The following is a 12,245-nucleotide window of genomic DNA, read 5'->3' on the forward strand; positions in this document are numbered from 1 at the left end:
ACCACAAAAACCTATCAAACATTTTCCTGTGAAATGTTTTGCTTGAAAAAAAGTATTTTAAAGTGTCTTTAAAATAAAAGCCACTTGGTTTGCTATTCTGTCATATAACGCGATGACATTTATGCACTTTTAACATGGCTTAAGCATCCAAACGTGTTTAGGGGCACTGTAACTATTCAAATTTGTGCAAAACTACAGCATATTTAATAAACAAGCTTAGAGCTTAGGCATGCAAATCAGCCCACAGCACATAAAAATCCCAAAGAAAGCGAATTTGCACGGCTCTAGGCTAAAGAGAGCAAAAGGTGCTTGATAATTTGTTGAATTGAGGCATGTTGTTTGGAACGATTTTGATTGCCAGGCTAGTTCCTTTAAAATAAATCTATCCTCCACACAAACACATTAACAAGTGACACAGTATCATAATCCAGCACATTAGCTGAATGAACAAAACTAACTTCATTGTAAGTAAACTGTGCCCCGGACCTATTAAAAATCCATGTACAGCATACAAACACAACCAGAACTCTCCCGAGCCCTGTAATATCCCAGTGACCTCTAATGACACCCTGACCTTCTAACCGGCGCCAACAACTATCAAAATGAACTTCCACAGACTGTAAATGGGGGTAAAGTGCACTGCTGGTGGTCTGCCAGGGTGACACTGCTGGCAATTTACCCACAACTGATGCTAGATGGAACAGGACATGACCCGTGTCTGTAGCAGAGCCGCCCTTCTTCTGCTATAGCAAATGTGCAAAACCTAAACACTAAATACTAAATAACTGATTACAGTCTCATATCCACACAGTCTTTCCATCATTGATTACAATGTCTATCCTGACTAAGCCAGACTAAAGGCCCGGTCGCACCAAGGACGATAACTATAAAGATATAGTTCTATAAATCGTTCTCAATATTAAAGAATAGCAGAGTTCACACCACAGCAATATCGATAACAGCACAGAGAAACGATATCGTTGGAATCACTCTCAGAAAGATTTTATCCAGCTGATGAACGACAGCCAATCAGAATCCATCCAGCTGTAACAAGCTCGAGCATTTAAAGTGACAGACAAGCTGATCTCAGAACGATGCTAATATAGCTATCGTTATAGTTATCTTTCTTGGTGTGAAGAGGCCTTAAGTCTTTTAGTTATTGTTTAAATGCATTATATTTACTTAAATTACTATAGTATCCTATAACTATGTTGCACTCTTTGGTAACAGGCCATGTACTAAGATAGTAATTGTGATCTTTTCTAAACACCTCAGGTGCCTTTTGCTTTTAGGATTTCAATTCATTTTTTTTTTTGCTGCTGGTTGTGAAGTCTCCCACTAATACCCGTTGTTCGAGTCAACAAATCTAAAAAAGTATGGCTATAAAAACAGCATCATGAGCACATGAAAAAAAATGGATATCTAGAAAAATAAAATTCTTTGTATCCTACATCCGGGACCCATGGATCTGGAACAGCTGCAAAAGAGTTGGAAAATATATTATAGTCACAGAAATACACTACTGTTCAAAAGTTTGGGGTCAGTATGATTTCTTTGGAAGAAATTTGTACTTTTTTTCTGCAAGGATGCATTAATTTGATCAAAAGTTAAGGCAACGACATTTATAATATTACAGAAGATTTTTATCCTCTTTTGAACCTTATTCTTCAAAGAATCCTGATAACAAATGTATCAATTTCCGCAAAAATATTAAGCAGCACAACGGATTTAAACATTGATAATAATAAGAAATGTTACTTGAGCAGCAAATCAACATATTAGAATGATTTCTGAAGGATCATGTGACACTGAAGACTAGATGCTGAAAATTCTGTTAACAATTACATTTTAAAATATACATTTAGTCTGAGGATGAGCAAAAGAGTTTTGTTTTTTTCAAAAACATTAAAAAAAATATTACAGACCCTGGAACTTTTGAACAGTAGTGTATAACTACAGAAATATAGAATTACTATTAACTTTGGATATGGATAGTGTAGAGTGAGAAATATGCCTCCTTGTATGTTTCATGTAATTATGACAAATACAAAGATAATTTTTGCTGGAGATGTGGATATGGGTGGAGATGGCAGTGACTCAATGGCAGTTTATGGAACAGACGCTGTACTAAATATTGAAGTCATTTGGTTGAGTCATTCGTTCGCCATTTCTGGTCAAGTGACCTGTGCTAAAAAATCCAATTTTTAAGATATATGTATCCAAGTTTATATTCAAAGTTCAGTACCGCACAATAGTTTGTCTGGACACTTGTGAATTGTGTTTACATAGGAAATAGATTCTTACGAGGGAAAATCATGCTTGGGAGTTGCAAGGAGGTAAAGGCTATTGCATTTCATTGCACTGTGCTCATAAAAGGCAAGTAAAACTAGTTGGATAAATCCTCTTCATGACTATTTTCACAGCCAAACAAACTAATATAGATTTATTGTTGTTTCTTTGTGCTCGTCTTATTTGGTGCACTAAAATGCAATTTACCAAAACCCTTAGACTGCTAGAATTTTGTACATCTACCACTAATACAACCAACATGACAGCATTTCCTCACCAATTCCTTTGACACAAGTTTCTGCTAATCTCTAATCCACTCATTGGGGGTGGCATTTCTTTCTCCCACTTCCTCCTCCTCCTCCTCCTCTTCCTTCCTCGCTCCATCTTCCTCCTGTGTGTCCGAGGTCTAGTTGTGTTATGAGTGGACAACAGGGTGAACAGAAACCGGTGGGATCGCAGCACGACAGATGATGGCATACAAAAAAAACAACAACAAAAAAATGAAAAAGATTTATGAATTTGTGAAGAGTAGGTGTGGGAGGATCTCAAGGCTATTGATGTGAAATGAGATGAAAAGAAGCAGATTTTGTAGGTTGTAAGCATGTTTTTGAGAAATGTGTCAGTGGAACTGTGCTTTACGGTGTTGGTGAGATGGCACGATCGAAAACGGTGAGCCGTTACGTGTGTATGTATGCGTCTGCAGGTTCTCCAACCTTAGTCTTGTGGCTCTGCTCCGTCCCTAAACCCCCACCCGAGGTGTGCAGCTCTTTTGACACCACACACAGAAATTCAGCCTGGTCCTCTGTTCCATAGCTGTAAGATGAGCCAATGTTCACCATCTTGAAAAGCAAAGAACAGCCAAGAAAGAGAGAGATAGAGAGAAGGTCTTTCTTTATGACAGGTACTTGAGATTTGAGGAAAGGGGAGAGGGCCATGAAGGAAAACATCAAGATGGGTCAAATGCCTAGTCAGCTGTACCAAAAACTTCTTCATAGCATTCATTAGAGATAGTTTAGGTTGGTCAACTAGTCAAGTTGGCATGCTGATAGTGTGTTGTGCTTTATGGATGCATACTTTTTGTGTGAACCAATCATTTTGTGCAATATAGGGTAATAGATATTTAGCCTTGATTTTTCTTTAAATGTTGAACCGGATTTTTTGTAATGTTGGTTTATGTACACATGCAGATGGACGGTTTTGAATGTTGCATTGAATTGAATTGTTGCTCATGTCTTGCATTGTTTATAGTGTCTCACACCATGATCATTACTTTCTAATTTGGTATTTTAAAGGGATAGTTCACCCAAAAATCATTTACTCACCCTCATGTCATTCCAAACCTGTATGGCTTTCTTTCTTGTGTGGAGCAATTTTTTTCTCAAATATATATATATATTTGTCTATACAATGGAAGTCAATAGGCACCAATGTTGTTTGGTTACCAATGTTCTTCAAAACATCTTCTTTTGAGTTTTTACAGAAGAAAGAATACAGGTTTGGAATGAAATGAGGGTTAAAGCTGCAGTCCGTAGCTTTTCCTCTTTGTCGCCATCTCTCTGTTCGAAATCTGTAACTGCAGTGATTCGCGGAATTATCATCTTTACGTGGGTTGTAAATCGGCATGAAACAGCGCGGATGAACACAGTGTTTTGAGGCGAGTGCTGCTGTCAGTCACCGCGCTGTGTGGATACTGTCATACAGAATCATAGATTCACTTTTTTAAAGTTTGACCAACATAAGAATTTTCATAAGAAAATGTCTTCTGAACAAGTAACATCCATTTTTGTTCTGACCAACTAAGGGGGAAAAAGCATTCGACATGATAAGCTTCGTTAGATTTAATCAACGCGATTTACAGCAACCGTGCAAATTATAGCCTACTTTGTTCTCAAATTGTTCATGTTAACAACATCAGCATTGCGTGACTAATGTTAAATTTAATGTGTTTTATGGTTACCTGTGTAGTTCAGAATTCATATTCTCCATAATAGCAAAACGAGAAAGGCACAACAAAGGAACCTCCATAACTGTGTGAATTAAGAAAACATACTGTTACACGATTGAACTATTGAAATGTCTTACTTGTTCAGCAGAAAAAAGCCGTCTCTTCTTCCAGTTCACGCACTTTTCAAAAGCCCCGCCGATGTTTAAATCCTTGTGTTCGCATGAGACAGTTTCTTTCTCTTTCTCTAGCCACCTTAAATCCGAAGTACGAAGTCTTTTGGGTTTTATAACTGCTGAATCTCCAGTTGACACTGATGATTGTTGTTTGGATCTTTCTGGATGCCATAAGTTTAATCATGTCAAGTGCTGCGAGAAAAGCCTATACATCTAAACATCTCGTCACGCGCAGTATAGCCGGCTAGCCGAAACTCCTTCTTTATGTGTACGGGTGTGACGTAATGACGCAAAGACATGCTCGAATTTCCCGCGGAAACCCACCAGTACCACTGGAATTAAAATCATTATTACAAGCTTACCATTTTGAATCTAGCTATGGCAAGCAGATAGTTTTGACCACTGGCAGAATAAGTTTTTTTTAATATAATTATTTTGGATTATTTTTAACTTAAAAAAGTTACGGACTGCAGCTTTAAGAAAATAATGAAAGAATGTTCATTTTTGGGTGAACTATTCCTTTAAGAAACGTATCTTATTGGTGTATGGTGGACCCCAAATCATTCTTATTTTGTTAGAATATGTAGTTTTCCACTTTTCAAACATGCAAAATATCATTAGGGATGTGCAAAACTACATACCGACAAAGCTGGAATATCATATAGTTTGTCATTTTTCAACAACGCATAATGATTAAGAGGTTTTGGTGCAACTGATCACGTAAAATCCAGATGGATACAAATGACAAAAGTTTAATTTCACACTTTAGCTATGCTACTGGACTCTGAATCTGAGGGGAGAATTGGACACTGGGAAAATTAGGATCAGGGGAAGGGAAATCAACTCAGTGTCAGTCCAACCCACAGTCCAGAGCAGTCCGGGGCGGGGTTTTCGGCAGGCGCGCACGCTGACCTGCTCAAACTTCCAGCCGTCCGACATGGTGGACACCATCTGGGTCAGCTCCTCTTCCTGACACTGCAACACCCGATACACGTGCTTTGGTGGTACCTGCTGTATGAGAGACAGAGGGAGAGGGTGAAGACTGGTGAAGAGTAAAAAAAGAAATGTGGTGGGTAGTGGAGGAGAATGCCAAAAGGCAAGTATGGAAAGAAGAGCGAGAGTGGGTGGGAAACTGACGGCTGTTGCATAAGCACGCAAATATGGTCACAGATGTACAGTAGAAACTGAGACGGACAGAAATATAGTGCTGAGAAGGTGATGAAGCTGAAAACTGGATACTAATGGAAAAAAAAAGCAATAGCCTATATTTCCAGAAAATGAAGCAACATGGGAGGCATGATAAAACACCCTGCTCATTACCTGTGTAGCCTTGGAGTCTCGCTCAAGAATCCTCTCTTTGATTAATTTAATCAGTGGTGTGATGTTGTAGAACTCTGCCTCCTCCAAGACACCTGACGGCACAGACACACTTCATTTTTACAGTTTAATACGGTTATGTGTTTTGACTAGATATGCACCGATATTGAAATGATAAATAAATAAACACCTAAAACTAAAATGAATCGTTGTAAATACTGCAAGTGAATAAAGGCAAGATACATTTAACAATGCTATTATATTAGTGTTTTTAAATATTAACTTTAAGATGAAAAATAATCTAAATGTAAAAAATAGGGGAAATTACCATATACAATAAAATATCCAAAATCGACTAATAAAAACAGAACTAAAACGAATCCATTACAGTAAATTGTAATGTAGACATGCATTCTCTGTAAAGCTACGTTGAAACAATATGTATTGTGAAAAGCGCTATACAAATAAATTTGAATTGAATTGAATTCAAAAGTATTAATATGACATTAATAATACTAAAATAGCACCTGAATAATATCGATAAATAAAAAAGATCTCTGGGTGATAATCATATGGTACCAATGCATCAATAGTTATGTGTTGATATTAAAATATATTATTATAATATTAAAATTATAGTATTAAAATGGTATTACCATAAATTTGAAAATGCATAGTCTGACAAGTGACAACAGTTCTGAGAATAAATGAACAGACCTTCTTCTGCCAACTCCTTGTTATAAACCAGCTTCCCATGTCGCAGATAGTTGAGGATGGGACCAAAATAGGTGGGATCTCGGTCAATCACATAAGCGCCAGTTTCATCCTACACAAACACATCACAGGTCTCTCAGTTTAAGAATTAAATACAATATGGTATTTACTTGTATAAGTACAATAACATTAAATATGTAACATATAAAATATAATAATATTTATTAATGATGTATATAATATTTTACCAATATTAGATGTTGTTAACTTGCTAATATTTAATAATGTGGCAACTATTCCCTATGTAAATGTGACTGACTCTGTGCTGAAGCTGTTTAACTGCAGTACAGGATGCACTGAACAGTACATCACATTCACCACAGGGAATAAAATGTGACTTGGCACAAGCGAGGATGAACGTTAAAGGAAAGGGCATGCGGAAAGTGGCAGTGAGCAGAGGTCACATTAGCATGGCCACGGTCATTGTCCCAGAATGGCTGAGGGTCTCCTCTTTGCAATGAATTACCCTAAGAGCTCAGCGCAGCTCTATCGAGACGAGACCTACGGAGCAGGGAACCATATAGGCTACATCATACCCTAGCCTAGTACAACATGCCCTACAGAGAACATTACACAACTGAGCCCAGGGCAAGAGCACTCAAAAGGCACAAAGAGGAATCAGAGAACAAGGGAGTGCATAGAAGCACATTAAAGGTGAAGGAGGTAAAAAGAAAGAGGAAGATGTTGGCGTAACAGAAGGCTCAAGACTAAATAGCAGCACTGGAAGGTTATAAAAGCAGCACTATAATAGAGAAAGCAGAGGGCATAAATGAGATAACACTGCAGATTCACAACATTGACTTGAACAACACACCTACACAACAAGCTAGATTTGATTCATTGTACAGCCCTTTTTTGATTTATTTGTACAAAAATGTATTTGCACAATTTTGGTGATATTCTGCTGTATTCAGTAAATTCCATTTGTGACTGGATTCTGTGACTCCATTTGCATCGCAGAAATCATAGGGCTCTACATGGTATTACGTTAAAAGAGAGGGTTATTTATTGTTGTGTTATAAATTTATAACCATTAGTAAGAATGGGTTTTCAGTTAGTAGTGGTCCCCTCTAAAACTAGGGTTGGGTACTGCAAGTTTCAATTGCAGTAAGGTGAAAACATTTAGTCAAACATTTATATCAAACATGTTTCATGTTTCAAATCAGCAGCCTAAAGAACACTAACATTTTCCTATGGTTTTAACAAAAAAAATACCACAGCAAAACAACTGGACTAATTTAAAACATTATTAAAGACTAGTTAACAGTAATAAAATAAAAACAAATTAGCAATAGCACAAATAAATACAACTGAACAAAATTCAGAAATTGAAATCAAATGTAAAATAAGCGTTTTCTTTTTATAAATAAAATATTGTCAAGATATCAGTCAAGATCAGAGAGTAATTTTCTTTTTCTTTTGTTCATTGATTAACAGTAATGACACAGACGGCAGCAGTCACTTTAAGCCTTTATGGAGGCTCCAATATACTGTTACAAATGCGTTTTTTTTCTTCTTCTGTGTTTAGGAGGATATTTTGACATAATTTTGTGTGCATTTGTTAGTTCAAGCGCAAGAAGACGCGATAGAGAACTCAATTTGGTATTCGTGCACTAAATGAGATGTGGCTCTTAGTGCCGAATTGAGTTCTCTTTCGCATCTTCTTGTGCTTGAAAATGGTTTGAAATCACATTAAAATGCACACACAGGCATCGGTAAGTGGAATCGAAATTTTAATAGTTTAAATAAAGTATCCGATTACAGAATTGGAATCGATTTTTAACTCCCAACCCTACTCACAACACTTTACATAGTGCTCTTTGTGGCCATTTGGATATGCAACAATTGTTTCAGCTACACACCGCCGGTATGGCGGTATTTGAAAAATACATATCGTATACAATCATTTTGGGACTAACAGATGGACATGAACAACATTCATAGACAACAAACTAATTATCACATACAGAGTTGCAAAAAGCATTAACAAATATTTCCATTAGCAGCACGAAATCTTACAGATAATAGTAGCAGCACAGAATTAATTTACGCATGATGAGCAAACACACACACGTAAACAAATCCCATTTTCGAACCAGTAAGTGCTAAAGACAGCCACACAGTACACATGACTAGACTTGACAGCAGCAGGCATGACAACACCTGCGCATGACTCCTGCAGCGAGTCAGAAGAGACAAGCTGTTGTCCCGCTCGGGATTTCACAAGAACACGAGAACGAACACAGGGGATTTTACACACAATACTACTGTATAAAAACACAGAATTCAAATCAAACAAGTTCGCTATCTGTCCACGCTCATCTTGCGTTAACGTTTAACTCTGCAGTTGCACAAGGAAGTATAAGAACCACGTCCCGATAGGGAACTAGCTGCATCCCATGGGAAATACCTGGTAGGCAAACAAAGAGCGTATTAATTTCAAAACAGAACCACATAATAACCTGTGCCACAAAGCATCACAGCATGCAATAGGAAAGCCAAATTAACAATTTTTAACAGAACCAATTCTGGCTCGTGTTAAAAGCACAGTTTTTAGGGGATAGTTCACCCAAAAATGAAAATTCTATGAGTGTTGGTAACCAAACAGTTTCGGTTAACCCTTGATGTCCATTGTATGGACAAAAAAACAACAAAAAAAACAATGGACGTCAATATGAACCGAAACTGTTTGGCTACCAACATTCTTTAAAATATTTAAAAAAAACTATACACCCAAACTCTTTGAAAGGGAAAAATGCATATGTAAACTAGCAATGAAGAACAGAGCAGTCCAGGAATAGAACAGAGAAGCCTCCATAGATATTTTAGTGCAGAGGGCTGGGAGTCGTCAAGGTGCCATGACTTTAATCTCATTAGAAGAGTGACATGAGCAGTGAGAGAGCACACAACACCACAGCGGCCCGTAATAACTGAGCTGTGATGAGTGATCGTCTGTGCCTCGTCACTCACTGTGCGGATGTGTGGAATAAGTGGGAATATAAGAGGATAGCTTGGGAGGGGGTGGATACTGTGAAGGCAGAGTACCATCTGTTAAGTCAAATACTGTTTGTATGCCTTAAGATTAAAAGACACGTACAACACGCATTTCAATTTATATCGGTAAATCTCACCATATTTAACCCCAAAACCAAAAGACAGAAATTGAGAAATTATACTTTCTTAAAGACAATGAAGCTTAAAGAAAATTAATTTCGGAAAAAGTATTATTATTTGCATTTTTTGACAATATTTTCATAAGTAACATTAAATTTGATATGATAACTAACCATAAATTACGATAAATTTAAAAAGAAACAGGCATTACTGTAAAGCGGAAAAAAGCAAAAATACATAGTGGTGAGGTCAGGGATTGGGACACTTTTGCTATTGAGAGGAATTGGAAAAAGTGCAATCAATCTGAATTCACCATACTGTAAAGGCCATTGCACACTGAGTCCGAAATTTTCGTATGCGTTTCTTCGTATTCGAGATTCGGTGGCTCTGAATTGTCAAAACATCATTCAAACACCATTCAAACTGATTGCTACGGATGCGAAAAACGCAGAAAATCGAACCCGAATCGATTTTTTTTATGACGGACGAAGTTTCGAAGGCAGTGTGCAAGCGTGATTGACATAACGTGAGGTCGTATTTATTTTTTAACGTGAGAAAATTTCGGATGCGAATTTCGGACTCAGTGTGCAATGGCCTTAAACTATTACCATAGATGATGACCCATGGGAAGACATATGGAACCATGTTAAAAACATGCATTTGTATATGGCAAAAAGCCAATACAATTCAAAATCATCCAGAGATTTCATATATTCCCCATCCATTGGTTATTCTAATCACTGATTGTCATGCTTTTAAAATGTATACTGAAGTAGGTACCATATTGCAGGTTGTAGGTATTATTGTAGGTCCCATACTGCATGTGGTCAGGTTACAAGTGTTTCTGTCAAGTGCTATTGGAAATACTAAAAAATATATATTTGGCATCCAACTAGAATTACATCCAGTTTTATTAGATTTGGGCCTTCCGAGCAGACACATAAAGACATCTGCCAACAGGAAATTATATGATATTTACCTTCGCTGCCAGAAGAAAACATTTTATTGCAGTGGGTCAGTGATAATAAGGCCCGCTTCACATAAGGGTTTGCATAAGGTGATATTTGCTCTGGTCCCACTGGAACTCCTGCCATGTGCTTTACATTCTGACAAATCAGTTCTATAAGATATGGATGCTTTGTTTGGATTACCTTAGGCCTCATTTCCCTTGGGTCATTTAACATGGAGTATCTTAACCATAATCAAAAAAAAAAAAAAATTCTAAAGCAGAATAAAAACAACAGATAGTTGACCACTATGCTGTCCAAACCTTTGCTAAAAAAAACTGTTTTGACCGCAATGCAATGAGGAGAGTATCAATAAAAATAATAAAAAAATACTTGTAATAATAAATAGCCTAATAATAAAAGAAGCTTCATTATTTACATCCAAGATATGATTTCACGAGCCTCACTCCTATAAATTTAGGATGTACTGATGATCTGGCCATCACCCCATCAAGAGGACTTCCCTCTACACAAAATCAGCTTCAGGTGGATCATATTATTTGATAAAGGAATCGTGCAGTAAAATTTTACTGGTTAATAACTGCGATGACGCTGTAATGCACAAACACTAGGGGTCCTGCATTAATAATCAGCGTAGCACGCGCACATCCATCTGACTGAAGACCCCCGTCGCATCATTAATGTTACACCTCCGCGCCCTGGATCACAAGAGTCATACATTAACCTCACTCACTGCTGTGATATCTTACCGTGTCCGAATGTAAGTCTTGCTGCTGGCACAGTCGGTACAGAAATGAAGTTTGTTCCTTTAGCAGCGTTTGTCGTGTCGTTAGAAACACCGTCCCACCGACGTTGAGACGGACCCATTTGCCGTTACTGCCTCCGGTGGTATTAACAGCTGAACCGTTTCCTATGATATTTTCAGACCCACTGGATTCAACGGCTGTAGCCGTGGCTGTAGTGGCACCTTCGCTTCCCTCGTTGTCTTTGTTGTTGTTATTGTTGTTGTTATTATTGTTTAGATTGCCGTGTGTTGTTGCTGCTGAAAGGGATCCCGTTTCCGGTAAAGCCTGGGGCGCCGCCGTTTTTCCTTTGTCCTCCGTTGCCATTAGGGTACTACACTGAGGCTGGTCTGATGCGGACTGTCGGTGCGGCTCGGATGCTGTTCGGGTGCCGTTCTGTCTCCCACGGTGAAGCGGCGTGCTACTGTTTTTTTTCCCGTGTCATAGAAGTAGAATAAGCGCGCCAGTTGATTGGCTCGTATCCTGCGATGTGTTCGCCCCGCCCACTTGCCAGTTGATGCTGCTTTTGACGCAGAAACCAGTGCAGAATTCTAGAATGAGGAATGTATTTAGGCATTTGCAGCTATGCATGTTTAATTCTGCATTCTTACAAATATTTAAGATTCTAGGACGTTAGTTAAGTTTGTGACTTGCTCTTCGGTACATTTTCATTATTTTGATAACATGATTATCAGGTTTTACACTACCTTAGTTCAGCTCGAGTTGGACAAATCAAATAATGTTTCACTCAATTTGTTATGCTGATAATATATTTTGTAACGAGCCTATAACAAAATATATATATAAAAAAAATATATATATATATTTATAAAGTTTATGCCTTTTTATAATGGCCATATTATAAAAAGGCATTTTCATAATC

At 37.6% G+C, this 12,245-nt stretch overlaps 1 protein-coding gene and 1 long non-coding RNA gene across 4 annotated transcripts; one reads left to right on the top strand and one right to left on the bottom strand.

Moving 5' to 3' along the window:
- The first annotated feature begins 496 nt into the window (after window positions 1–496).
- LOC130088611 (uncharacterized) lies at window positions 497–1,664 on the top strand. The gene is made up of 2 exons (XR_008807483.1): window positions 497–1,195; window positions 1,244–1,664. It is a non-coding gene; the product is annotated as an uncharacterized LOC130088611 (long non-coding RNA).
- Window positions 1,342–11,779, bottom strand: kctd17 (potassium channel tetramerization domain containing 17). Of its 3 annotated transcripts, none has more exons than XM_056255449.1 (7): window positions 11,330–11,779; window positions 6,442–6,550; window positions 5,728–5,819; window positions 5,320–5,418; window positions 3,003–3,128; window positions 2,567–2,695; window positions 1,342–1,477 (listed from the first exon to the last, which is right to left on the bottom strand). In XM_056255449.1, exons 1-6 carry the CDS (start codon window positions 11,687–11,689, stop codon window positions 2,591–2,593), a joined length of 891 nt encoding a protein of 296 aa, XP_056111424.1. In that variant the 5' UTR covers window positions 11,690–11,779; the 3' UTR covers window positions 1,342–1,477; window positions 2,567–2,590. The 3 variants fall into 3 exon arrangements, with proteins under 3 accessions (XP_056111424.1, XP_056111423.1, XP_056111425.1); XM_056255448.1 differs by having other exon boundaries at window positions 5,272–5,418; XM_056255450.1 differs by lacking the exon at window positions 2,567–2,695 and having other exon boundaries at window positions 1,389–1,477; window positions 5,272–5,418.
- Window positions 11,780–12,245: the final 466 nt, after the last annotated feature.

The sequence above is a fragment of the Rhinichthys klamathensis genome, unplaced genomic scaffold (assembly GCF_029890125.1).
Source record: "Rhinichthys klamathensis goyatoka isolate OS25496 unplaced genomic scaffold, OSU_Roscu_1.1 h1tg000121l_1, whole genome shotgun sequence".
Classification (NCBI taxonomy): domain Eukaryota; kingdom Metazoa; phylum Chordata; class Actinopteri; order Cypriniformes; family Leuciscidae; genus Rhinichthys; species Rhinichthys klamathensis.

What these genes read in the sequence shown, in the direction of transcription:
- kctd17 (XM_056255448.1), bottom strand. Translation starts at nt 11,689, where the DNA reads ATGGCAACGGAGGACAAAGGAAAAACGGCGGCGCCCCAGGCTTTACCG. An exon ending in CAAGGAGTTGGCAGAAGAAG is followed by an intron (nt 5,820 to 6,441) that starts GTCTGTTCATTT and finishes CTGTGCCGTCAG; the next exon opens with GTGTCTTGGAGGAGGCAGAG. An exon ending in GCCCCGGACTGCTCTGGACT is followed by an intron (nt 3,129 to 5,271) that starts GTGGGTTGGACT and finishes TTGCTTTTCAAG; the next exon opens with ATGGTGAACATTGGCTCATC.